Raw genomic sequence first — 24,520 nt, 5'->3', positions numbered from 1 at the left:
AGAAATACACGGATCATGGCTGTTTGTTCAAGTTCAGTAGCAAAGATTACTTGTGACTAGATATTTGCTTGAATTTAGGCGTGTAACAGATGCCTTAATAGTCACGTGACCTGTGACAGGCGCGTAGGCTTGGCGAAGAAGATTCGTTAAACCGTTTACACTGTCCAGCACAAGCAAGAACAATGGTTTACATTTCTCATCCATCTCTGGCAGGGGACAGACCCTCTTATTTGCATGCTTATAAAGATATACTCAAATCACATAGACGCTCGCCACTGGCATCGGCGTCCTCAGTTAATATCTTGGTCTCACCGGATGTAGATTCCCTCTGTGCTACGCGAATGCTTGCTACACTTTTTAAGCAAGATGACATAGCATATCGTATTGTCCCAGTTTCCGGTCTAGATGATTTACAAACTATCAAGGACGATCTTTTTAACAACACCGACGTATGTTCACCCTCATCCATAATGGAGCAGTGTTTGAATTAACGCATGTTGTACAGCTTCATACTTTAATCCTGATTAATTTGGGTTCCAACTTGGATCTGGCCGATGGCAATTGGTTTGGCACTTTTGATACCAAGGTTTCAATACACGTCATCGATTCGAGTAGACCTATGGCTTTGCCCAACTTGTTTCTGGGTGGCGAAAATGGCTCGCGGATACTAGTTTGGGATGATGGACACGCCGAGAAACTTACGGAAGAGAAAAAATCATGGGAAGTGATTGAGGTCAGCCTTCCATATCTCCGTCCTTGACTATTTGCTAACAACTTATAGTATGAGATTGAGCCTGACCCTGAGCAAACCGACCGTGATAGTGAAAATGATTTGTCTGACGATGGATCAGAGGACGAGGAAGGCTTCGAAGAAGACGATAACGACTTCACTGGAAGCGAGCACGCCGACATACCTACCTTTGAACCAAATTTACCATCCAAAAGACGTAAACTGGAGGCACTGAATCGCTCGCGAAAGCGACAGCGACGGGAACCTAAGGCATGTTACTTTCAGATTTGATCACAATGAATTCTTTTGTAACCATTCGTATTGGCAGCCAGGGGGTATGTCCCTTGAGGAATATATAGCCCATCGAAGGATGGTTGACAAGTACTATGAATCCGGATTATCATATGGACAAAGTGCATCCAGCGCGATCTACTTGTTGGCCACACTATTGGAACGTGTGGACAACGACTTTTTGTGGCACGTATCAGCCTTTCTATGCCTCTAATTCTCCTTCTCAGTGTTTATACAGGCTTGCCATACTGGGACTTACGCATCAATACATCACTTCTCGCATATCTCGAGAGGTTTACGAGAATTATCATTCAGTTTACTATGACGAAGTTTCACGACTGAATCCACGATTGGCGGTTAACGATAGTGTCCACTCCTTGGTATCTATCAACCCAGATGACATGGGCGTGCGAACAAGCGAAGAACTGCGGTTTATGTTATTTCGACACTGGACCTTGTATGATGCGATGTTTCATTCAAGTTATGTCGCCGGAAAATTAGGAATCTGGAAGGAAAGGGGCAGACAAAGGTTGACAGGCCTCCTTGCAAAGATGGGGTACGTAGATTTAACCGAACATCTTACACACGTTGACGCGTTGTTTTAGTTTTTCTATTCCTCAAACACAACAGCCCTACTCTCACATGGACATGGATTTGAAAAAGACTTTGATAGATAAGTTAAATGACATTGCACCCGAATACGGCCTAGTCGAGCTATCATACCCTTCGTTCATGAGATGTTTCGGTTTTCACAGTCAGCCTTTATCAGCGGCTGACGCTGTTGAGGGGATAACTGCGTTGTTGGATGTTGCAGGAGGCCTGCGCCTGGAAATTGAGATTGAAGGAATGCGGAATGGTGGAGAGTGGTTTGGTGGCGGTCGAACTTGGGAGGGCACTGACTTAACCAGGGCTGTTCCGAAGTCAGATATTGATTATAAACCACAATCGGTCGACTCCGCTCGGCAAAACGAGGTCGATGCAGAAGAGGATCCATCTAAACCACGAGGAGAGCCAGCTTGGTGGATGAAAAATTTCTGGGTGGCTTATGACGCTCTTTCTGAGTGAGTACCACCCTTTTCTGATGCTTTAGCATTGATCAACTCATCTTTCCGACAGTATCGATGCACTGAAAGGATCATTGAGTTTGGCAATGTCTTTACAGCGAGCTATCATCCGTCAGGGCACATCCATAATCGACAAACAGGATATCAAAACCATGAGAAACCATCGCGTTGTAATCCTTTCTCAGGGACCAGATCTCGCTCTATTCTGTAATCCTGGCATGCTTTGGCGATTAGGGCTTTGGCTGGCGGAAGCTCTTCGGGAACGGTTACCTGGGACGGTTGTTGGGTTATCAAAAAGGAAATTTCTTCCAATCGTGATTGCCTGTCTCGACGAGGCGCGAAATATGTATACTATCGTTGGGATGATGGCAGCGCTGGAATTTGATCAAACCCGTAAAAAGTGGGTATCTGATCAAATTTTCATGTTAATTTGGCATTGATTGTTTTTCAGTCAGTTTGGCCTGGCTTTCATAAATGCGAAATCGGCATTCAAGCTTTCTGCTCAATTTTCTGGCTTTCATTCCAACATAATACAAATTGACAAGATGGGTTTAAAAGATTTCCTAAAAAAATTATGCTAATAGTCATGGACAATCAACAATTTAGTCGGTCGCGACAGCATGTCGCCATTAATATCCTTCATTATTGATTCTGCAGCTGCACACCAGGATCTCTGTAACTGTAGATTTGTAACAATACAAATAACATAGATCATATCGAGTAATGCCTTACGACCTGCTCCAAGCAGTTACAGTTGATGCAAAACCATTAGCATTGGCACTTTGATTTATAATACCGTTTTGCCCAATGCTGATCTGGAAAGTGGTTGCCACTGTTGACAGACTGTATATGGTCACCGACGATGTGGTATCGATATTTAAAATTTGTGATTGACAGCTATTGCTGTTTAAACAGGTTTGAGTAAAATCCTATTAAACAATAATATTAGTATTAATGAAGCTTCTATCATACAATCGGTGTTACCTGAAAGAAACTGTATAGCCCGGCACCTATACGATAAGAAAGGTTATCGGCCATCTTGTTCAGCGAGCAACTAGAAAATGAAGGCGTAAGACATACCGAAAACGATGATGTCTGTAGATCCCTGAACGTTGAGTGCCCATGCGGAAGAAAGTGCTGGTGCCGAGGGCGGATCGTGGAATGCAGAATTCGCTGAAAATGGCGTGGGAGGGGCAGGGTTCGGTTGGAAGTATGGCTGAAGAAAAATTTGCTTTAAGATGGGTAATTAGAAGATTGTAAAGAAAGCATACGGTTTCAGTTTGAATTAGCCCCATGTAATGGTTCTTTGCGTTGGCCAGATTATATTGATAAAGAACATGATGTTCAGCTGGAGATGCAGGATATCCTTCAGTTAGATGGAAACCTCAATAATGCCCGAATCACGTACATGCTATCAACACATTAGCTCGGCATATCAGATGTTTTGAAAGTTGCACTCACCGGTTCCTATCATCCAGACGGGTCCAGCAGATTCGGATAAGATACCTCTCCCAGAATAAATTTGAACTTGTGTTGAACCATCTCCATCAATATCATGGTCTGCAAGCCAAACCCATGTTCCCTACAACAAGCGTTTAGCCAGGCTTAAAGAAGTGACGACGATGCATACCTCCAAGTATGCAGTCGAGGCAGGGGTGAGATGAAGAGCTAGGAAGGCTGCTGCACAATTTGATGATGGGGTTGCACCGCGAGGACACTGAGTTGGCTCCAGGTTTGTACCAGCAGCTAAAACATTGAAGCAAATGAGTGGTATTTATTATATCAATAGCTCTCACAGCCGCTTACCTCCACCCAGTCTACAGGGAATGCGTAAGAAATGTATTTAGGTTGTGAAGGAAAGTGTGTTACCTGATATGTGAATCCCACATGCCTGCGCCACCTGTCGTGCCCGAGGGTTGTTTTACGTTCCATTCCACAACAATCGCACCCGCAGCTGATTGATTTTTGTAAGTATGAATCCATTCAATGACGTAACAGAATGAACTTGCCTGGACCGATTGTTGTGAAGAGCATATCAGTAATCTCAACAATGCCTTGAGAATTAGATTCTCCGACTTTAACCACAGGCGTAGGACTATTCTGATTTTGAAATGCTGATCCCTTGCCAGCGATAACGGACCAGGCTTCACCCACTATTTGAGTGCCTGCGGGAATGGTGATTGTTGAAGTGACAATATAAGTCCCAGCATCGAAGAAGATGATTTTGCACCCTGAAAACTAGAATTTTGAACGAAAATTGTCATGCATATAAGCAACTTAAGCATGATTGACTAATTACCTTTTGGAAGATAGCCGTGATCGCTGCAGTATCGTCCGTCTTTCCGTCACCTTTCGCCCCGTTGTCTTTTACACTAACGAATTGGCTAACGGCGAAGTTTGCGTATTGAGGATGAGTGCGACCGAATATTTTGCCTGACGAATCCAACAATGGCGAAGGCTTGTTAGCTGATACAATGGTCCCTTGTATAAATCCGCCATTGCTGCCTTTATAAACATTTCCTTGTCCCCAAGAAGTAATTGTGGTGGTGCCACCGGCAAGTAACGTGGCCCCTCCCTGTACACCAACAGCGATGCTCACGTTGGTGAGCATCGCGTTATTAATCACGATTGATCCATCAAGCTTTCCATTGCTGGCCGTAGAAGTGCGCACAAAGATGGGTGTATTGTGAATTGTCGCGTCGATGATGGCAATGGCACCAGATGTCTGGAAGATGCGTTTAACAACACCATCCCGAGCCTATCCGGACTACAGGCTCACCTGATCACCCGCAGCAACACCACCGGTAGCTACATCAAATCCGACCTGTATACTTTGAGCCTTTTTATCAGTGGTGACACACTTGATTTGTAATCACCTGGCAATTATTAATCGTAATTCCTTGATAAGTCCAGCCTAGAGTTTGGGATTTAGAAGAAATACTAATTTGGAGAAAGACATAAACTTGCCCCAGTTCCAGACGCTGAAAATTCCGCTTTGCGCGTTATTGACGGTGACGTTTCGAACCGTGAATCTGATATACCATACAATAATAATAAATCAACCGTGAATATAAGATGTTTTACTGGCAACTTACTGCTGATTTCCAACCCACATTCCGAACTTTCCTAGAACCTTGTCAATAAAAATCACGAAACATCACCAAAATTCGCAAACCTCCGTTGAAAACGAGATCACCCATGAAGCCACCACTAGACAATATTTTCAAATAGAATTCGGTCAGATTAACAACTTCATTTTACCTTCCGTTTTCCATGAAGATGCCTTTGGATAATATGAGAAGATCAGATGATATGAGCAATAAAAAGGATTCTATACCTTGATGAGCTGTGTTAGGGGCAGTGGACATTTCCACAACAACGTTGATCAAGGACGTAGACTGAGAAGCTTGCCAATGGAGACCGGTTCCTTGAGATGCAGTAGCGGGGACTCTGTTGTGGAAACGTCAATGCATTATGCCAAACCCATATTATTCACAATGCTTACTGCCGAACATCGATGACGAAGTTTCTGACAGACCTGAAGCTAAAACCGAGTCAAACTCAAATTACGCCAGCGCAAAACGAAGATATACAAATTGTTTTGATTGACATAGAATTGTGCGCCATTGCCTCCTGGTATATATGGATCGGCGTCTAACAGTAGAATTCAATTGATTTTACTTCAATATAATACTGCCTGAGAATGAATATGCATATAGCTCACCGATGACTGCAATTCCATTAAAGCTTGATGTTGCACGAAGAGTTGGGGGATTTTTTGCATCGCCTATTAATTGTGTATAGTAGTATGCAATAATGGGGGCTGAAATGATGTATGTTCTAGTGGCAAATGAATTCAAAGGGTCCAGTTGAACAAAACTAGAATGATGATTACCCTTGGGGAAAGAATACAACAGCGGGAGTAAGCCTGCCCAGAATTGAATATCTTGATTATTTGGAAAGTGGTCAAGCACTCACGTAGATGAAGCACACGTTCCACCACCGCACCGCGATCCAGCCGTGATAGCGTTGCTATTTATCGGTTTGAGCGGGAAGGGATCACATAGAACAATAAAGCAACATACTTGATAGCAACAGTATCATCGGTAAATCCATCGCCCTTGGCCCCGAAGTCCTAAACGCAAAAGATATGTTAGTTTATATCGTTTATAAGTGAGATAAGTCCAAGATTTCACGTACTTTGACGTTTCTGAAAACCTGGTATCCACTTGGGTTAGAATTGAATGCAGATGTTCCCTGGTGTTTGATACTTTGCATCCAGAAGGGATCCGAGTTGCTCGCAGTCCCTGTGGTTAAAGGCGCGCTGCATGACGATCCAAGCCCCAACACTGAGGTAACGAAGCTACTAAGTAGAAAAGTACAGCCTAGTACCCAACGTCTCATATTGCTGAGGGAAGGCTTTCGAATACAGAGCACATTTTAGCGCACAATATATAGTCCGCTAGTCGAAGCAAAGGCTAACAATAAACTAAATGCCACATGGGTGTTCCAAGATGCCCCGGGTGGCGGAAAAATAAGTCGAATTCTAGAGGTTCATGACCAGAAGACGTTTACAGGTGATGTATGAAAGAACCATTGCACACAGCATACGGCATGGCGAATCATTTTAGTCCCATCAGGTGCCATCTGGCTACGATAGAGGATCCATCCAGGGAGTTCAATTCCAAAACAAACCGTTCGTCAGCTGAAAAGGTCATGCATAGAAACAGAGATCTGTGGGAGGACGGAATTTGGAGCACGAGATGCATCATACCGACTATACAACGGAGACGTGAAATGGAAGTAACTAGATGCTGATTAGTTTAGAGGGGAACTTGCCCAGAAAGGGTTCTGAAGCCTGCACAGTGCAGTACTGGTGGCATAGGAAGAGTTTATTTTAAAGAGACAACATGATTGAGCTTTCATAAAGGTAATTCATTCGCACGCTTCATATATATATAGTCTCAATGACATCACGGGGAGGCGGAGTCCTCGGATCCTGTATCTCCCTTAGCTACTACCACAAGGTCTTCCGGTTCACAACTTCACAACCATGTCAACATCAGGAGCTACTGCACAGGCAAGCGAATTCCGAAAAGTATCGTCTACACAATTGACCCGTTGTATCTAGGACTCGACTTGGAAAGGCAGGGAACAATCACAAGAAGCACAGTACATCCGCCAAAAGGTATCAAATCTCGGGCTATCTTATGATTTCTGTTACCTTGCATTTGACCATCTCTATGTTTACTAGGAGAAGGAGCAACTCGAAGCAATTAGGCAGACACATTCCGAGAACAAAGATAACGACGGCATCGACCAGGTCAAACATCCCATGGATCGCGACTTCGAAGGGGGTTTTGGAGGACAAGAGGATCTCGAAGATCGCTATGCCACTACGAGCGGTGAACACTGAAAGTCAATTGTTATCCAACAAGATAAATGCGGGTCGCTGAAAACAATGCTACTTTATCTTTTCTGTGCATGACGTGCATTTACTGCCCGCCGAAGTATTGTAATATTAATGACTAAATGAATGTGCGTTATGCTAAAATTGACAGTCCGAAAGAAGTCCTTGCAGAGCACATAGTGTACCCTGCCACGAAAGCGAAGAATCAAAAAACTGTGTGATTATTGTCCATGTCATGGTGTCATAAAGGTGTACTGAGAATCCTAACACACTTCGCTCATGATGATAAAGGGTCAGTGTTAAAAGATCGTGGTGCAGTTTCTCTGCGCGTGCCGGCGCCACACATGGGGGGAGGGGCCGTGGAAGGATTTACCCATGGATCCGGATAGGAGCATGTGGAAATAGGTACATGCATTCCTTGGGTATCTGCAGAATTTGCCCAGCCATTTCCGACATCGATCGTTGCTGTGGGATTAACAGGTGAGAACGTTGGCCCGGGTAAGGTAGGGATGGGGCCTGTTGGTGTGTATGAAGGCAGCGATGCAACAGCACCGCCTGTCTTAAAGCTTGCTGGTGGCCACGCCAAACTGGATCTAACGGAGGAAGGAATATTACCGGCATTTGCTCCGCCGGTTTGCCAGGATTTCAGAGGAGGTGTCCATGGACTTGTGTTTCCGCAAACACCGGTCGCTTCCCTTGGATCGGTGGGCATCCAACCTTGCTGCAGCCCGAGTTGATAAGACCATGCAGGTGTCTCAACCACCCCAGAGACGCTGGAGTTGCCGATTTTCCATGTCCAGAAAAAGTAGTCCTAACCGAAGGATAATCAAAAAAAGAAGAAAGTGAGAAAAAAGGCATGAGCTACCTGAAGGGCATCCATGCTAGCTAATGCAAACTGACGGATAGCCCGTTTAGTTGCCTCATCATAGTTCTGCCAATCAGTCCACTGTCTGCAACTTCCCATTCTAGGCCAGACACCATCATAATCACCCTCATAGCGCGTTCCAAGACCAACACCATTCAAGAAAAGACCACAATCGGTGACAGCATTGCTGAATTCTCCCGCGTTGGTGTGGCCGAAAGCAGCCATAGAATTATTGACAGCGCTGCCCCATCTCTGACAAGGTGTTAAGGCGTACGTCGACATTGCAGCATTGGATTGGGGCCCAAAACAAAGATATGGGTGAGAGTCTAACGAAAGGCGGTCGGCGTTGGGCAGGAAATTTGCCCATTGATCACGAGGAAGGAACCCATCATGTAAGGAAATGTACGGGCCGTTGCCTGCCCCTGTACCTCCAGCGGTGCGAACAATATCATATGCTTCCAAATAGCTACCAAAAGAAGGTTTATCAACAATGTTCACCCTAATCACTAAATGAACTTACAAACTTGACAAAACATCTTGACCAATAAACGTTTCTTGAGGTTCATTAAGAATGCCAAACATTGTTACGACATCCTTGTATTGCGGTTGTGAGATAAATTCAGCAAGGATTCGAATGTAATCAAGCGTTCGCTGAGCATTCGCATAACCCATGGGTCCGCTCAAAAAACCAATAGTTCCAAAGCGTCCAGAGTGATTCCAACCATTCTGGCTACCAGGAACGGCATGTAAATCGAGATTGATTCGTAGACCGTATTTGCGAGCCCATTTGATTGCTTTGAGGAAATAGCTACAACGGAGGTCAACCTGAGAAACAAGGGAAATCGTATCACTTACGTCCATGACACTTTAGGCAAGAAAGGTTCATCATCCCGTACTTCGATTGCCCACCAACCGATGGGAATACGGACGTAATTAAGACCCGCCCCTGCAACGTCCGCGAAATCTTTCTCCGTCTTGATAGGAAAAGATCTGAAAAAGGGATTTCTCCATTTGGTAAAGTGGACTTACAATGAAAGTTTTATAGTGCGTTTCCATTTGAGAGATACCTCCTCCAGCTACATCTGCTCGCATAGCTTGACTAAGAGTCCATTCATCAACTGGTGGCACGGGATTTGACGAATACTTCTGATAAAGTGCCGGAGAACTGTGAAGAAACGGTTAAGACTTGAACAAAAGCAGGCGAGTAAGACTAACATAAACTGGCAACAAAATAAGAACCAAGATTGAACAGTCAAAATATAATAAGGCTTACAGGTTCGGTATTCAACCATCCACCAAAATTTACTCTTAAATAAATCATACTTTGAGAAGATCATCCTATGGAGATATAATGGTCAGTGCTTACCCTCGAACCCTGTCAACGCCGTAATTAAAGGTTTCGTTTAGAGCAGGTGTCCAAGACTGTGCTCTTGCGCCATTATTAAAGGGATCGTTTTCATCCCAATACCAATAACCACCGAAAGGGTTTTTGTATTCGAAGGTAGTTCCGTCTTCCATGGTTATAATCGAACCGTCGCCTCCTGTCACGACCCGTACAGGTGGAGACGCAGCCGACGAAGAAGTCGGTGGAGCAGATGAGGACGTAGTTGCTTTGGAAGTACTCTGGCTACTAGAAGCCTCATTATTGTTTGACTTTTTGAAGACAGCGAAATACAGCGGAACAATGATGGCAAGAATGATGAGAATCAGAGCAGCAATGGCACCCAGAATCATAATTTTACGACGCGATTTCGTTTGTGGGGGCTCATAAGCAGTGCGTTTTTCCTCCAGCATTCTGGCTGACGAGTTCCCCTGAGACATGGGCACACCACCATGCTCACCAGCATAGTAACTATCGCGTGGATCGTCACGGTAGCTGCCATCATAGCGCGCAGGACCTGACGGGTCGTTGAGAGCATAGACAGATGCATTGTATTCGGAGCCTGGAAAGGTGTGTTGAGATGACGCAAAGGAGTCGCGGATTACCGGAGACCCGGGCCCATCATACAAGGCCGCACCAAGGAAGCGAGGCTGGGCACCTCCTAATGCAGTGTCGGGTCCTAGCTCCCCTGGTGCAGTCTGAGGTGTGTGGAAAGTCGATGTAAGGTCTGGGGACGGAGGAGCATTATAGAGAGTATTTGGGAGGTGGTCGTCCTGGGTAAGAGGTAAAGGATCGTATGCAACACCACGCGAAGGGTCGTTGTTGTTATGCGACATGGGCTAAACCTGTAGGCCGCGGGAGTAGAATAGGGGGAGCAGAAAAAAATTAGAGGAAGACCTTTATGTTAGGTACTGAGTGGGGTAAGAAGAGAGGTTAGGGGAAGATGGAGGAGAAAGAAAGAGGAGGAGAAAGAGAAAGAGAAAGAGGAAGAAGAAGAGGACGAGAAACCGAAAAGAGTCTTGGCTTGAAGGAGCAATGCCGCGACTAGCCATCAAGCAAATCCCTGCCAATCCTTGCAGTGCTGCCAGTCACGCTCTGTCACGCCTGTAAATCACACATCCCGCCTATCATTCCGTCCCTCAATTTCAATTATCGCCTTCTGTCCTAAAAGCGTCATACCAAGTCATTACACCATCTAATAAATGAATATACACTACCAAGTCAATATCTTACACCTTTCTCTACATGCATCCCAAACTTGTCACAGCCTTGTTGTCCGCAATTGGCTACCGGTCACTTTTCTGAATCCGATTAAACAAGTCCAGTGGGCTTGTCCAGCCACGCGTACGGCCAAGCAAAAGATTTTACACTCGTTAATTTGTACACAGTCTTTTCCCATCTGATATGTGGATTCGTTAGGGCTGAGCACCGAAATTGCTCTGGGCAGATTGATTCTGCTGCTGCTGCTGCTGTTGTTGTTGTTGTTGTTGCTGCTGCTGCTGTTGCTGCTGCTGCTGTTGCTGCTGTGCGGTCTTGAGTGCCATCATCAGAAACTGAATTCACAAGAGAATTGGACTTTAGCTAACCAGTAACTGAGCACGAAAGAGTTCAACCTGTTCTTGAGTCATATTTTGTGCCAACCCATAAAAGGCACCGGTTGACGGATGAAGGGCAGTTCCACCCCCTTGGTTTGGCGCAAGGAGCCCTTGTGGCTAGTTATGCTCTATCAATGACTACTCTACCTAAGACATGCAAGGACTGACCAGATTAGTTGCCCCCCCGCCTGGATGTATTTGAGGCTGCATTCGGGCTTGTAAAAGCTGGGCTTGGGCTTGGGCTTGTAGGGCTTGCGGCCCGACCGGTCGGCCATTGGCATTCGCTGTTATCCTAGCCGGCCGATTCGGCATCACTGTTATACCAGTTATATTTTGGCGCTGATTTGCCTGTTGTTGTGCTTGCAGTTGTTGTAGTTGAGCGAGTTGCTGAGGAAATTGTGCCTGTTGCTGAAGTGGCTGTACAGCATTTGTGGGCTGAGGTTGAGGGGTTTGTTGGGGAGGCTGCGGGGGCTGCTGCTGCTGTTGCACCTACGATCGATGTTAACAAAGAGCGACGAGGAATGGAATTTAGTACGTGCTGTAACATTTGGTCGTTGCTGCTGCTCTCGTAACAACAGGTTTTGTCGTTGTTGCTCTTCTTGTCGTTTTCTTACCAGAGCTGCCTCCTGACTATCTCGCTGATCCTTTTCTGCTTTCATACGGCTGAGTTCTTGAGGACTCAATTTCGGTAACTTGTTGAATTGGTTGTGAGTCTCGTGGACCGCGGGCGGTTTTCTTTGATTCGCTACAGTAAATTCAGCGTCATCAATTTCAAATTATACAAATTTACGTACCAATAGCCTTCTGTGCCGCTTCATTCCTTTTCTTAACAGCTTTTCGAACGGCTTCATTGAGTAGAATGTGTCGCCTTCGCTTGCGAGCCTCAGTGGAGGCTGCGGAATTCAGTGACGACGACATGTTTGTTGTGCCAGTGCTGGCGAGGCGCTTGACCGCTCGCGTGAGCATGTTGGATTGTGCGTTGCTCCCAGAAGTCGAAGCTTCCTCTGTCAAAGACTGAGATGTCTCAGGAAGTTGCAACTTGCGATCAGGATTCCATTTCTCTTTCCAACGCTCGGCACAATCGACTGGGGTTCGTACATCGGTCGGCGTCGAAAGGCGAGTTGCGTTAAAAGTATCAGCTATGAGCTGCCAGTTCGTCGAGTACTTGTCTATAATGGTCTTCAACAAAAGGTCATCGTTCGCCGTCCAAGCGTGTTTTTCCTTATCCTCTCCATCTTTGATACGCTGCGTTTTTGGCATAGAATGCTGCGATGACATACTTGGCCTAACATCGAAAAGATCTGAGAAGCAGTTTAATATAGTGTAGCAGGCAAGTGAGAAATTACTTACCACTAGCGCTTTCTTCTGGAATTCGAATACCATTTTCTGTCTCTGGAACAACTGAAAAATAGTCCAGAGGTAACCATTTCCCGTCCTTCCATTTCTTGGCGGGTTGGAGAGGTCCGATTAACGTTGGCTTCGTGAACATAAATCGACCAGTAGGATAAAGCTTGGTGTATGTAATATCCTCGACCCTTTTATGGGGATCATCTCTGTCCGATTTCTTGTCGACCTTCCTCTTGCCGTCTGCTGGAACCACAGGATGTGCAACATCAAGAAGACCCAATGGTTGAAGATCCGGAAATAGAGAAGGTAGGTCTATGGGCTCAAATGCATCTCCTTTATCCTTGGTCGAGTCTTGAATACGGATGTTATCCAAATCAATGAAAAGAGAATCGTCTCCAGTGTAAACAATTCGCTCTTGTAGAGGAACAAGATCTGATTTAGACGGTTTTACAGTTATTGTAGCCTCAGCATCTCCGTTGGTTGACTGAGAACTTGACTTTAAGCCTCCTAAAAGGGGATCGGTCGATGAATTTTTCAACGCATTGGTGGGATTGGCGCTTCCGGTTAAAGTGGGATGACTTTCTTGACTAAGATCGGACTGGGGGATTTGATGAAGAATCGCGATGGCAGACTGTTCGTCAACTTCTTCACTCTTGGGCTGTATGTCAAGCTCCATGGATTCCTGAATAATATTTGCAGGTTCTAAAGCGTCGGTGACGCTAAATGCCTTTTCTTGTTCATCTTCATCGTCGTCATCGGTTCCATAGTTGTCGTCGAGCAATTGTGTGTTGACTGGTTCTTGTTGGACATCATCTACACTCACCGCTCGAGAAGAGCTAACAGCATTAGTCCTGAAAAGGGAAGTTTGCCATTTTACGCAAATCCCTGTACGTTGACGTTCTTCGGGTGTTTTGGCAAGGTGCCATTCGAGAACGGCCGTCGAAAGGTTGTATGCCAGCGCCATTTTCCATCTTCTTTCTTCACGAAAGTCAATGCGCATCCATTTCTGAATTTCCATGAGAAAGCCGATTTCTAGACACCGAGTAATTGTCACTGACCATCTCATCTAAAAGGTGGTCCCAATGTGTTTTCACTAAGCCACCCACCCCGCGTTGCTTTTTCGGCTGCCTGAATGACCATCTACCGCTATCCTTAAGCGCCTCAATCCTTTCAATGGTGCGGATCAAGCGTAGTTCGTTCATTGCAACCTGACGAGATTTTGTTGGAATCTTATAACGTACAATCAGCAAAAAAGTAAAAGGACAATACGCACCCCCCATTCGCGAGTACTCAAACATTTAGTTGCTCGTGCTACCCTTTTCCAAACAGGGTTTGCCACTACTGTTGCGCCCCATCTATTCAAGCCAAGAGGAACGGCGTCATCCTTGTCCTTGTCCTTTTCCCTTTCTTTCTCCTTCTCCTTATCTTTATCTCGCTTGCCATCTCGATCCCGCTTGCGTTTGGTAGATTTTGTTTTACGATTACTGAATTCTGGCGGCATTATGCTCAAGGGAGGCAATGTGTAGGCATCGACTGAATTGATGCGGGATTCTACCGGCAGTTTGGGAGAGTCAGATCGTGGTACTGGAGAGGTGACACCGTCAAGTACAAATATTGGTTCTTCATGTGTTGCAGAAGTGGGAGCCGGTATCAATACCTCTGGCTCAATACTAGGGGGCAATGGGATATGAATGCGTAAACGTTCGGTAACGCTTGTTGAAGACGGTGGTTCCCTTTTGACCGACATAGAGCTCTCTTCCAAAAGACCGTGTTGCTCAACATCGCTCTCCTTCTCCGCCTTTTCATCCTCCCCATTTGTGACATTCACATCGCCTTGCTCATCTTTTTCAGTGCCTTTATCCACTTCCATGGGAATGGTATCCAACGGGACATCCGGCGCGACATTCGCAAGTTGAGGTGGTTCTGGAGAGACACGCGTGTGATTCCCTTCTGATGATGGTCCAGTATTGTTATATGTAAGTGAAGTCATGTCTATGTCTGATTGACCTTCCATTTGATCCAGCTTCAATTTCGGGGTGTTGGGCACTGATAAAGCTTTCATCTCAATGTCCTCAGTAGTATGTGTAGGCGTGGGTGTACATCGAGATGGAAGTGGGTGTGAAAGCGATGGACTTGACACTTCGAGTAGACCCTGAAGTGTCTGTGAAGAAGGGGACGGTATTTCTTTTTGGATCTTATCAACCAAGACAGGAAGACTAGGCCGAACTTCGCCTTCAGCAGATAATGCAGAGGACCTCATCAGTTCGAGTTCATCTTCTTCATTATCTGAGCTTTCTGTGCGGCTTGGAATCTCGGAAGTTTGACGTTTTTTTAAGTCGCCTTCATCATCAGACATGCGCTGAATTTGTGCTTCAGTAGGAGTGCCATTGAGAGAAATATCATGGATGGGTGAAGGTGATTGGGGCTGTTCTGTAGCACGAGACTGACTGCGTGTTGTTCTTGTTGATTGGCTCGGTTTGTGGTCCACTACCGACGTAGAAACAGAGGAGGGAGAAGATTTTGAAAGTGTTTCCGAAAGAAATGGTATTTCTTCCTCTCTTAAGTTCGTGATGGAACCGAGGTCTGTGCTATTTCACAGTATGAGCAGATGAATTATACGTGAACAATAAACGTACTCCGCAGATAAATCAAACCTCTTCAGGAAACGTTGAAACTCATCGCTTTCATGGTCCACATCATCAAAGCTGGATTGAGTATCCTTTCTACGCTCTATCATGCGATACAACTCGCGTAACAATTCATTTCGACGCGCGACTATAGTACTGACTGGCCATCAACATAGACAAAAATTACACATAAAATGAAGCATACTGAAGTTGATCATAGCACTCCTGCAGTCGTTGATCGTGGTGCAAATTCGACATGGACTGTGAAAGAAAACTTGGCTGTCCAGTCTAAAGAAATATGATAGAACTTGAAAGAAAGGGCAGATAGTATACCAGAGTTTGCTCTGGATTGACATGGCAGAAATTATTTAAAATTAATAAATAAATACTTATACTCTCCAATTACTTAGTCCAATTTGGCTTAAACGTAGAAGGATTATAGAAAATTTTGTGTGTACATGTGAGCATTATGCAAACAAGTTACTATATTTGGCATCTTACGCACAGAATGTTTAGACAATATATTCATTATCTGCCACAAATTATTTAACCGTGCACGTAATATAAATATCAGTCTTCGCCCCCTGCTTCAAATCTTCACCCTACTGGATGATGAGTCGTCTCATTGAAAGATACTTATATGTCTCTAGGTTCCTTTCAACAAGGATCATAAAATCATCCCCCCGGGTCTCCCCTATCTTTATATCAGCTCAGAAGTTCGGAATATATTCACAATCTGGCGCTCCCTACCTGCGATACTCTCCCTGGTCGAACTCCTTCTCCGGCTCTCAAGGCACTCGCGTATTTCTGCAGGCTGTGCTTTACTCTGCCATATTTCTTGGGACAAGTCACTTAATTGTAAGATTTATTGTCGTAGTCAACCGTCCTGGTGAACGTTCCCCATTGAATCATTCCATCCGCGTCTTCTACCGTAGTCACAAAGATCTTCAGCATCACCAGACACTGAGGATCTGAATTTATCCTATGCTTCACCAGAAGAGCTGGAGTGCGCCATCGAACAACTGCGTCAAATATTTCCTCGGGCGCAAGCTGTAGTCACAGATCCAGATGTGCTAAAAACTTATGGATCTTCTGAAAATTCGTATCATCCAGCGTTGCCCCATTCTGTGATAGTATGTCTATGCTTCCTGATTCTTTCCCTACCATACTGATAAATCTTACGTGTATTTCAAGGTTCGGCCCCAATCTACCGCAGATGTTGTGCAAATTGTCAACATCGCTCGAAATTTCCGCGTTCCTATAACACCTTATAGCGGCGCCACAAGTCTTGAAGGTCATTTCTCTGGGGTACACCTTATTCACTACTGTCGATATTTCGTTCACTTATATCTTATTTCTGAAATGTTTCGATTCAGTACCCCACTGGCAGTATCTGCGTTGATCTGTCGGCCATGGATAAAATCTTGGCCATTAATGGTACATACGCTAGTACCAAAACTTTAATCTCATTTCTTGACCGTACCGTCCAGTCGACGATTCGGATCTTATATGCCAGGCTGGTACTCGATGGGAGGATATCAATCAAACTCTTAAAGAACGTGGTATTCCATTGTTTTTTCCGGTACGTATGTCCTTTGTGTGAGTATGAAGGACCAGTGAGTGTTATTTTGTACAGCTAGACCCCGGGCCTGGTGCAGTTCGTTTTATTTTCTTTGGTAAATTGAAATTTGTCTCAGCGCTCCTACTCTTTGTTTGCAGACAATCGGTGGCATGGTAGGAACTGGATGTAGCGGCAGTAAGTTTCTTAGCTTTGTCTCAATAATAACGAAGTATCGACTCCTGGACGAATAGCAAATGCTGTTCGTTATGGAACTGCCAGGGCAGAATGGTTTCTAAATTTAGTAAGCAATTTCTGGCGCTTAACCTAACCTCATAATTCTCATGCTGGTTTTAAAGACTGTTGTCCTTCCTAACGGCGAGATTATCAAAACAAAAAGGCGCGCCAGAAAATCTGCTTCAGGGTTTGACACTACAAAGCTTTTTGTAGGTGCAGAAGGCACGCTGGGTATTGTAACTGAAGGTGTGTTGAAATGTCAAATGAAATGATAACAATCATTTTTATCTTATTCCATCAAAATTAGCCACTTTACGTCTGGCCCCTGTTCTTCCGACCCGAGTTGCCATGGCGCAATTTCCAAATGTTCAGAAAGCCGTTAGTGCCGTTCAAGATAAGATTGGGCTCATCAGGAACCAGCACCCCCTTAGGTAAGCAAAAGTTGGCTTACCTCCGAACCTTTTCAACCCTTCTGCACTCACACTATTCTACATTTTTGAACCACAGATATGTAGGTTATGCTTCTTTGAACACATCTGTGGTTTTTTTTTTCAAAAAAATTTTGATCTCAAGAAGTTATAAAGATTTTAATTTTTTTCCTTTTTTTTTAGTCTAACACGTCAGAAATGGTGTTTTCTCGAGTTTGGGAGATTTTCGAAAATTTGACAATGTTCTTTTGGCCGCTTATATAATGGTACACGTGACCACACGTGACAATAAGTCACGCCTAAGTAATACCTCTCAGACTCATTATGGACTTCCAGAGACTACAATTTGACCTCTGAGGTGTAATTCTATTATTGTGGGCATAAAGGCTAGTAGTAAGGATTGTATATGCACATTTATGAATTTTTTTTTTTTAAACTTTTTGTCTGAAACCATTTTCCGTCAACATAACTTTTGATTTTTTTTTCGAGCTGGATTTTGGCCGCTCTTGGCGCCAAGCCCATTGATTACGTAAGGGTGCTGGTTTCTGATGAGCCCAATCTTATCTTGAATTCACCCTACGGTCCTCATATACGTAAAGAGTTGATCTATTCGGAAAGATTTTTATAATCTGACGCTGTCATCAGAATGCGTCGAGCTCTTGGATGATAATAGTAAGCAGAGAAAGTTCATTGACTGAAAGTTTTGATTGAGGTTTTCATTCCAGTGATGGCTACCATCAACTCTGCAGGGTTAGTTGATAAGCCCTATCCTGTAAAAGACACGCTCTTTTTCAAGATCCAAGGAGACGATCAATCAATCAAGCAGGCCTCTAAAGTTGTCGAGAAAATTGTCAACAACCATGGTAGCAGTCAATTCATATTCGCAAAGACAGAGCAGGAGGCCGAGGAACTCTGGGAAAGCCGCAAATATGCCTTAATGTCAAGCATTGGAGCCCATCCAGGAAAACGTTGTTGGACGACTGACGTGTGGTAAAGCAAAATAACATCTCATTTCTAATTTTTAGTAACTTATGATCATCTTAGTGTTCCCGTTTCACGCTTGCCAGAGCTGGTCTACGAAACCAAAAAAGATCTCAATAACTCTAAATTGATCAATACCATTGTCGGACATGTGGGCGATGGCAATTTCCATTCGTTCATTCTCTTCGATGAAAATACAGAGTTCGATGCGACCAGTGGAGCTGTACACCGTCTTGTCCATCGCGCAATTGCTCTGGATGGAACTTGTAAGTTTGCAAAGTTCTTCCAGGGTCAATCTTCACTGACTATACATTTCCTAGGTACTGGTGAACATGGTGTAGGTCTTGGAAAAAAGGAATATCTCGAAGAAGAGTTAGGGATAAATACAGTCAACTTAATGAAAACAATCAAGAAGGCAATCGATCCCTTGAATATCATGAATCCTGGTAAAGTAAGAAAGCACAAACTAACACCTAAACTCAAAGCTAACGCCTTTCCGAAAGTTATACCCAAATGATGACCGTAGTAAGAAATAATCTGTTGGCAATAAATAAATTGTATACTTTATAGCCCAGCGATAAGTTATATCGCTCGTAATAAATATCTAGATATAATAAAAAGGAACCAGAGGAGATATGAAAGGGAAGGGTCACAAGTAAGCCCAGGGAGAATTCTGTGAATGCTTACACGATCGAGCTTGAAAACCGACGAGAGGGAAAAGTCGAATTAACAAAACGCGAAGAGAGAGAAAAGGAGAAGAGCGTTAAGGATCCAACCGCGTGGATATTGAAATGAACGTCCGCTGCCCAACGGTTGCGGTACCAAACAGTGAGAAAAGAAGCAAAGAGGAGGAGGAGGAGGGTCACGATAAGAGCGAAAATGAGGGCAGTAAGCGACGAGAGCGCTTTGGAGAGCTTGTGCGCGGAAACAAAGGCAGTGAAAACCGCAGGAACAAGCCTCATAATATTATTTAGGTGAAATTTGACTTGAGAAGATGTATATTTGAAAAGTGAAAAAGCGACTGAGACATGTCAGGAAATGAGGAACGTAGATAGATTCGGTTGTGCACTCTCATTGAATAAGGAATGCTTCGAAATAAATGAACATTAAGGTAGTACAGCATATAACATATTTGTGCTCTCGAGTCTACAACAGTACCATTTCCCATGCTACATACTATCTTGATTATGTATCGTCATGTTTTGAAACTTATTCATCGTCTCGCGCAATTCTGTCTCGACGAAAACAGCGGCTTCTTTAGCTACAAATAGCTTCTTGTCCAACTCGTCCGCTGTCATTGGCCGGATTTGACCGTTTTCCTCGATTGTGCCAACCTTATCGAAACGAAGCAAGGTTTCCCCAACCCGAGGCAAGAAAGAGTGCTTATCCCAACCATTATCATTGAAAGATAAGACAGCTCTAACAGCGGCGGTATTGATGTCACGATGAAGTTCTTCTAGTTTCGACAATTGAACTTCCATCCAGCGCGCGCGACGTTCCAGGGCTAAAGTGAGTACAGCAACTTCATCTTCTCGGCCAGGACCATCTTCTCCATCGTCAAGAAAGTCATCACCTTTGAGCATGTCCCGTAAGACACCATCGAAAGAAGAACTATCGTCCCAAGTCGTACGAGGCAGAAGTCGTAGCAGGTCAGAGATAGTTTGCGTGAGAGTCTCAAGCAGTTGCTGGAAAGATGAAACTGCATTGTCAATGGACCCGGAGGGCATGTTATTTGCGAAGGACCCTCCTCCAACCGAAAGTGCAGACAGTGCATGCACTAGAGGTCCATATTCAAGCGGCATCCTGGCTGGAGAGACGAGCCTCTGGACATCAAAGAAAGGATTACTAGCCAGATCGATTCCAGGGCTAGTAGCATCAATTTGTGCCAATAATTCTCGCACAGACGTGGGGCCCTGTGACCTGTCTACCGATTCAGACCTGGAATTGGAAGAACCCAATGGTATTCTAGGTCCTCGAGAAGCATCTGTAGCAATCGGCAGGCTCTGTTCCTCTTGGGTGTCCTCCTCTTTGGGGGTTTTCGCTAATTTAACAACAGGTTTGTTCTTCTTCGGTTTCTTCGATAAAATGGGGTCTTGCGAAGGAATGTCAGGGACTGGCGGCTCGAATGATTTTGTAACGCTAATCCTCATAGCAGATTTCGCCAATTCCTGGCGCTTTGCTGCCAAAGAACCCTCCGATCCTTTATGGCTCGCACGCCTGGTCAATGGAAGTTTGTCGAGCGACTGTTGCTGACGAACAGCCTTAGGTTTTTCAACTGGCGTGGTAGGGGTGCTGGAACGATTGTCAGTAGCGATGGAGGACACATCGTCTTCCTTTTGATTATCAACTTGATGCAATTTAGGTAATTGTACTGCCCTCTCCTTCTCTGCCGCCTTTTCCTTTGCCAATTTTGCTTTCTCCGCTGCTTTTGCTTCCGCCTTTTCGTTTGCAATCTTTTGCCTTTCGAGAGCCTTTTCGGCGGCGGCAGCCTTCTTTGCAGCCTTTCTTTCAACCTTTTCCTGCTCTTTGGTGCTTAGAACCGGAGGTAGTGAAGATTGTGGGGCAATAATGTGATCGGTGTGAGGTTGGGGATTTAAGTTGGACACCGGATCAGAGGTACTCGGCGTCAGTGCTGGAAAGTCCTCCGAAGACAATATCACAGGGGCGAAAGAATTGGCAGAGGCTAAACCGCCAAAGCAAAGTGAATATCAGCGTTGTACATTACACGACAACACTACACCGAGAAAGGGGAGGGAGAAACGAGGAGGTTGAGATAAATTCTTGTTGACTGGGCGCAGCGAGTTCAGAGAAACGGGCGACGGCGAAAAAAGTTCCGTGGTATATCATTGACGATGGTAGAAATTCCGCACTGAGAAAGCACGGCACTTGGTACACTGGCCTCCCTCCCCTTGAGATTTAAAAAAAAGGACTCACCATGAGTTCCGATGTTGCGTCCATCCATTTGTTGCAATTTGGCTGGGGAGGGCGACAATCTAGGGGGAACCGGAAGTCCTGGAGGAGGCCCATATCCTGCGGAAGCAAACAAGCGATCGTTCATGGGTGCAACAAAACTAGCAGACATGATGGCAGGATCTTCAAATGTCTGATGAGATTTAAACTGCAGATGAGAGTCTAACACATATCATCAGAATGGTACAACTATTGATCGAAAGGGGACACTTACCTAGTGTGTTCCTTGCGTTGTTGATACTATGCTCTTTATCCTGACTTGACAATATAAAGCTTCGCAACTGTGCCTCGCTTAAATCACCATTTATATGTTGTAATGGTTCATGCTGTTGCGCAAAAGCGGACTGAGATTGAATCGCCAACCCCTGAGGAACAGTCACAAGATTTAGATCATGTAAACCGGGATGCCAAACATGTCCACCATTGTGTTCTTCATTGAGGTGTTCGAAAGGGTGTATGTCATTGTGATAGCTTAGAGGAGACATCGAATGCAAAGGTGAAGAAGTTGCCGTTGAACTCTGGCGGCCCCGAGCAAATCCAAAGCGGGAAACTTTGCGTTCCTCCTCAACAGGAGAGTGTTGGGGTCGTTGTAAAGGTGATGATGACACAGGCGACGATCCGTCAATCGAAAGTTCTGAAAAAGGGTTGAATGATCCAAGATAACTAGTTCCTCTGATATTTTGTTTATCAGAAGCTGTTCGAGAGGCCGAGTGGTCGTATATCGGATGATTCAAATTATTCGAAACACCGGAGGAAGGAGAGCGCATAAATGGCGAACCCGCGCGCAGGGCGGGGAAAGCGTCAATAAAGGATCCATGGAAAGGCATAGCACCAAAGTCAGTTTGTTCAGCCGACTCTACTGCGTCTGCTAACTTGGGATCAAAATTGAAGCTAAAACCACCGTCTTCGCCACTCAAAGTTTGCAAAGTACGATCGAAGTCTGGGAAAGGACTAAAGCCCAAACCTGGTGGCAACACTGATTCTCTCCTTGCCTTGACATCATCGAGCAGTGCCCTAGCTGCTGTTGACATTTGATACGAAGTTTGCGACGCAAGTAATGGTGTTTGAGGTGATGCTGTTTCTGCACGAGGAGGCCTACTTGGAGTAGAGATACCTGGAGGAGCAGATAGCCCGTGAGGGACCGGTAAACCAGGTGGCACTGGAAGACCTGGCGGCGCCAGTAACGAATTAGTCAACTTGGAGGTTGGTGGGCGCACAGTAGTCGAGTTAGATGAATCAGTAGACTGTGGTCTATTAGGAATTGAAGAGGTTGGTTCTTGTGAAGCGGGACCTGTTTCCGATGCATTGGCAGGAGATGGTGAAGGAGTTTCAGGTACTTGGGATACGGGTGTTGCATCTTTCTGCTGTTTAGTTCCTTTTACTTCATTGCTACTTTGTATACGAATAGGATCGGCTGTTGCAGGTGTAGATGGGCGAGATGCTGGAGGTTGGGAGGCCTTGGTAGGTACAGGTTTTGATTGGGTTACTTTGGACTCCGGAATAAGCGTAGGTGCATTAGCAACACTACGAACGGGCCGCATAGTTCCAGTCCGTCGAGTCTGCCGAGACGTGACGGAAACTGTATTTGCAAGAGAAGTAATCGTACTGACATTCGATCCCGTAGAGGATGAGGCCACATTAGATCCCTTTTGTGCCCATGAAGCAGCACGAGGTAGGCCAGCTAGGGGAGGAGTGAGTTTACTCATATAGGTGATATTGTCTGGAGCATACCGTCTTCTTCACCCTTTTTTGTTGTGACCGTCCGACTCCTACTTTCCGTAGCCTTCATAGTGTGCTTTCTGTGACACAATTAAAACCCATGACAAAATCAGCAAGCTGGAACATACAAAGTCGTTAAGTCCTCCTTTGTAAAGCAGTCTTTTTCATCACCCCATTCGTGGAGATTCATACAGCTGTGGTCGCTGCAAGTAACTCCACGAAGGAAGGCCATGCAATACTTTGTTGTCCCATAACTGGCTCTCATAACTTCACGACCGCCACCAGGTGATGGGGTTCCATCTACGGCACTTATGGCACGGGCGGCATCTTCTCGCCGGTGATATGTGATGTACAAACCAACAACAGGCCCGCCACCCCCAGGAGAATTACGTTTTACCAGCAAAATCTTGGTAATTTTGCCATATTGACCGAAGTATTCGTTTGAGCGTAGGGTAGGAATCAGCTGGATACATCATCAAAAATCCATATATGAATGATATTTAATATATTTCTTACTTCTTCCTTTGCAAAGCGAGGACCAATACCGACAACGTAGACAACATTCCTCTGAACAACTCGAACATTGGCAAGATGTCGCCTGCCCAATGCCTCAAGATCTTTCCTTTCGCGATCCCTTTGTTTCTTTTGCTGAGTAAGACGTTTATGGCTACATTGAAATGAAGAAAAAGGTGTCAGAGTTTCGCAAACCAAATCAAAGCACTAATCAATGCTATCTGGGGACTAACTCTTGCGTGGCAATCGGTTTAAACTCGACGGCATCGTCTGTGTAGATTCGACGACATGCAGGGCACCTTTTGTTCAAATTCTCTTTGATATGGTGCCAGCAGAATCGACAAATCTTTAAGTTCGAGTAAGGGCGATTAATATTTCAACTGCAAAAAACATATTTTTTACCTGGTACCCGCATATGCAAGGTTTAAAATTGAGATCGGATATATCCATTTCTTCAAGGCAGAGGGGGCATTCCGCATCTTCCTTCAATGTATTCGATTGTACTATTAGTAGGTGACCATGATAATGAATAGAATTTATCTTCTTACTGCTTCATCGTCGCTCCAATACGCGTCCTGGACGCCAGCCAAGACATGAGATTTAGACTGGGGGAGAGAAAATGTTGCATGAACCACAGGGGCAGGTAAGGAATGATGAGGATGAAGTCTGGGGGTCGCCATGTGTGTTTGACTGTTCAGAGAGATTCTTAACTGAAATAGAAAGCAGTCGAGGTGTAATATCGAGGAAGAGGATGGAAGGAACGCGAGTCCAAAGGTACAATGAGGCTCAAAGCTCAAAGCTGGT

At 44.9% G+C, this 24,520-nt stretch overlaps 7 protein-coding genes across 7 annotated transcripts; 3 read left to right on the top strand and 4 right to left on the bottom strand.

The window, feature by feature from the left end:
* Positions 1 to 182: 182 nt before the first annotated feature.
* Positions 183 to 2,666, top strand: JR316_0003619 (Cell division control protein 45-like protein; the record flags this gene model as incomplete). The annotated part of the gene is made up of 8 exons (XM_047889390.1): positions 183 to 449; positions 506 to 733; positions 782 to 1,004; positions 1,063 to 1,207; positions 1,260 to 1,577; positions 1,627 to 2,082; positions 2,138 to 2,485; positions 2,537 to 2,666. The coding sequence occupies 8 exons, from the start codon at positions 183 to 185 to the stop codon at positions 2,664 to 2,666; spliced, it is 2,115 nt and encodes a 704-aa protein (XP_047751764.1).
* Positions 2,667 to 2,813: 147 nt separating this feature from the next.
* Positions 2,814 to 6,363, bottom strand: JR316_0003618 (putative glucan endo-1,3-beta-glucosidase; the record flags this gene model as incomplete). The annotated part of the gene is made up of 24 exons (XM_047889389.1): positions 2,814 to 3,014; positions 3,070 to 3,095; positions 3,166 to 3,301; positions 3,357 to 3,433; positions 3,547 to 3,667; positions 3,716 to 3,831; positions 3,892 to 3,902; positions 3,955 to 4,039; positions 4,095 to 4,323; positions 4,385 to 4,810; positions 4,865 to 4,909; positions 4,962 to 4,999; positions 5,053 to 5,117; positions 5,181 to 5,211; positions 5,261 to 5,295; positions 5,347 to 5,368; positions 5,423 to 5,535; positions 5,591 to 5,629; positions 5,679 to 5,739; positions 5,810 to 5,925; positions 5,981 to 6,013; positions 6,064 to 6,117; positions 6,171 to 6,220; positions 6,286 to 6,363. 24 exons carry the CDS (start codon positions 6,361 to 6,363, stop codon positions 2,814 to 2,816), a joined length of 2,208 nt encoding a protein of 735 aa, XP_047751763.1.
* A 775-nt stretch (positions 6,364 to 7,138) lies between these two features.
* On the top strand, positions 7,139 to 7,501 carry JR316_0003617 (uncharacterized protein; the record flags this gene model as incomplete). Its single annotated transcript, XM_047889388.1, has 3 exons — positions 7,139 to 7,183; positions 7,217 to 7,273; positions 7,340 to 7,501. The coding sequence occupies 3 exons, from the start codon at positions 7,139 to 7,141 to the stop codon at positions 7,499 to 7,501; spliced, it is 264 nt and encodes an 87-aa protein (XP_047751762.1).
* Positions 7,502 to 7,772: 271 nt separating this feature from the next.
* On the bottom strand, positions 7,773 to 10,577 carry JR316_0003616 (putative glucan 1,3-beta-glucosidase D; the record flags this gene model as incomplete). Its single annotated transcript, XM_047889387.1, has 6 exons — positions 7,773 to 8,306; positions 8,361 to 8,826; positions 8,881 to 9,168; positions 9,216 to 9,334; positions 9,390 to 9,525; positions 9,727 to 10,577. The coding sequence occupies 6 exons, from the start codon at positions 10,575 to 10,577 to the stop codon at positions 7,773 to 7,775; spliced, it is 2,394 nt and encodes a 797-aa protein (XP_047751761.1).
* Positions 10,578 to 11,156: 579 nt separating this feature from the next.
* Positions 11,157 to 15,568, bottom strand: JR316_0003615 (Chromatin modification-related protein EAF1; the record flags this gene model as incomplete). The annotated part of the gene is made up of 10 exons (XM_047889386.1): positions 11,157 to 11,273; positions 11,328 to 11,453; positions 11,505 to 11,825; positions 11,876 to 12,081; positions 12,131 to 12,637; positions 12,687 to 13,689; positions 13,742 to 13,891; positions 13,957 to 15,271; positions 15,320 to 15,466; positions 15,516 to 15,568. 10 exons carry the CDS (start codon positions 15,566 to 15,568, stop codon positions 11,157 to 11,159), a joined length of 3,945 nt encoding a protein of 1,314 aa, XP_047751760.1.
* A 354-nt stretch (positions 15,569 to 15,922) lies between these two features.
* JR316_0003614 (D-lactate dehydrogenase [cytochrome], mitochondrial) lies at positions 15,923 to 19,050 on the top strand (the record flags this gene model as incomplete). Its single annotated transcript, XM_047889385.1, has 16 exons — positions 15,923 to 16,168; positions 16,246 to 16,443; positions 16,505 to 16,618; positions 16,687 to 16,747; positions 16,801 to 16,892; positions 16,947 to 16,967; positions 17,030 to 17,066; positions 17,123 to 17,172; positions 17,228 to 17,351; positions 17,413 to 17,536; positions 18,068 to 18,126; positions 18,179 to 18,205; positions 18,259 to 18,523; positions 18,578 to 18,780; positions 18,835 to 18,965; positions 19,018 to 19,050. 16 exons carry the CDS (start codon positions 15,923 to 15,925, stop codon positions 19,048 to 19,050), a joined length of 1,785 nt encoding a protein of 594 aa, XP_047751759.1.
* Positions 19,051 to 19,683: 633 nt separating this feature from the next.
* JR316_0003613 (Putative general negative regulator of transcription C16C9.04c) lies at positions 19,684 to 24,396 on the bottom strand (the record flags this gene model as incomplete). The annotated part of the gene is made up of 9 exons (XM_047889384.1): positions 19,684 to 21,197; positions 21,449 to 21,646; positions 21,699 to 23,165; positions 23,216 to 23,283; positions 23,332 to 23,666; positions 23,720 to 23,870; positions 23,950 to 24,062; positions 24,119 to 24,199; positions 24,265 to 24,396. 9 exons carry the CDS (start codon positions 24,394 to 24,396, stop codon positions 19,684 to 19,686), a joined length of 4,059 nt encoding a protein of 1,352 aa, XP_047751758.1.
* Between the last annotated feature and the right edge of the window lie 124 nt (positions 24,397 to 24,520).

The sequence above is a fragment of the Psilocybe cubensis genome, chromosome 3 (genome assembly GCF_017499595.1).
Source record: "Psilocybe cubensis strain MGC-MH-2018 chromosome 3, whole genome shotgun sequence".
Classification (NCBI taxonomy): Eukaryota; Fungi; Basidiomycota; class Agaricomycetes; order Agaricales; family Agrocybaceae; genus Psilocybe; species Psilocybe cubensis.
The sequence above is the reverse complement of the archived record's forward strand: the minus strand, read 5'-3'. Positions and strand labels throughout refer to the sequence as shown.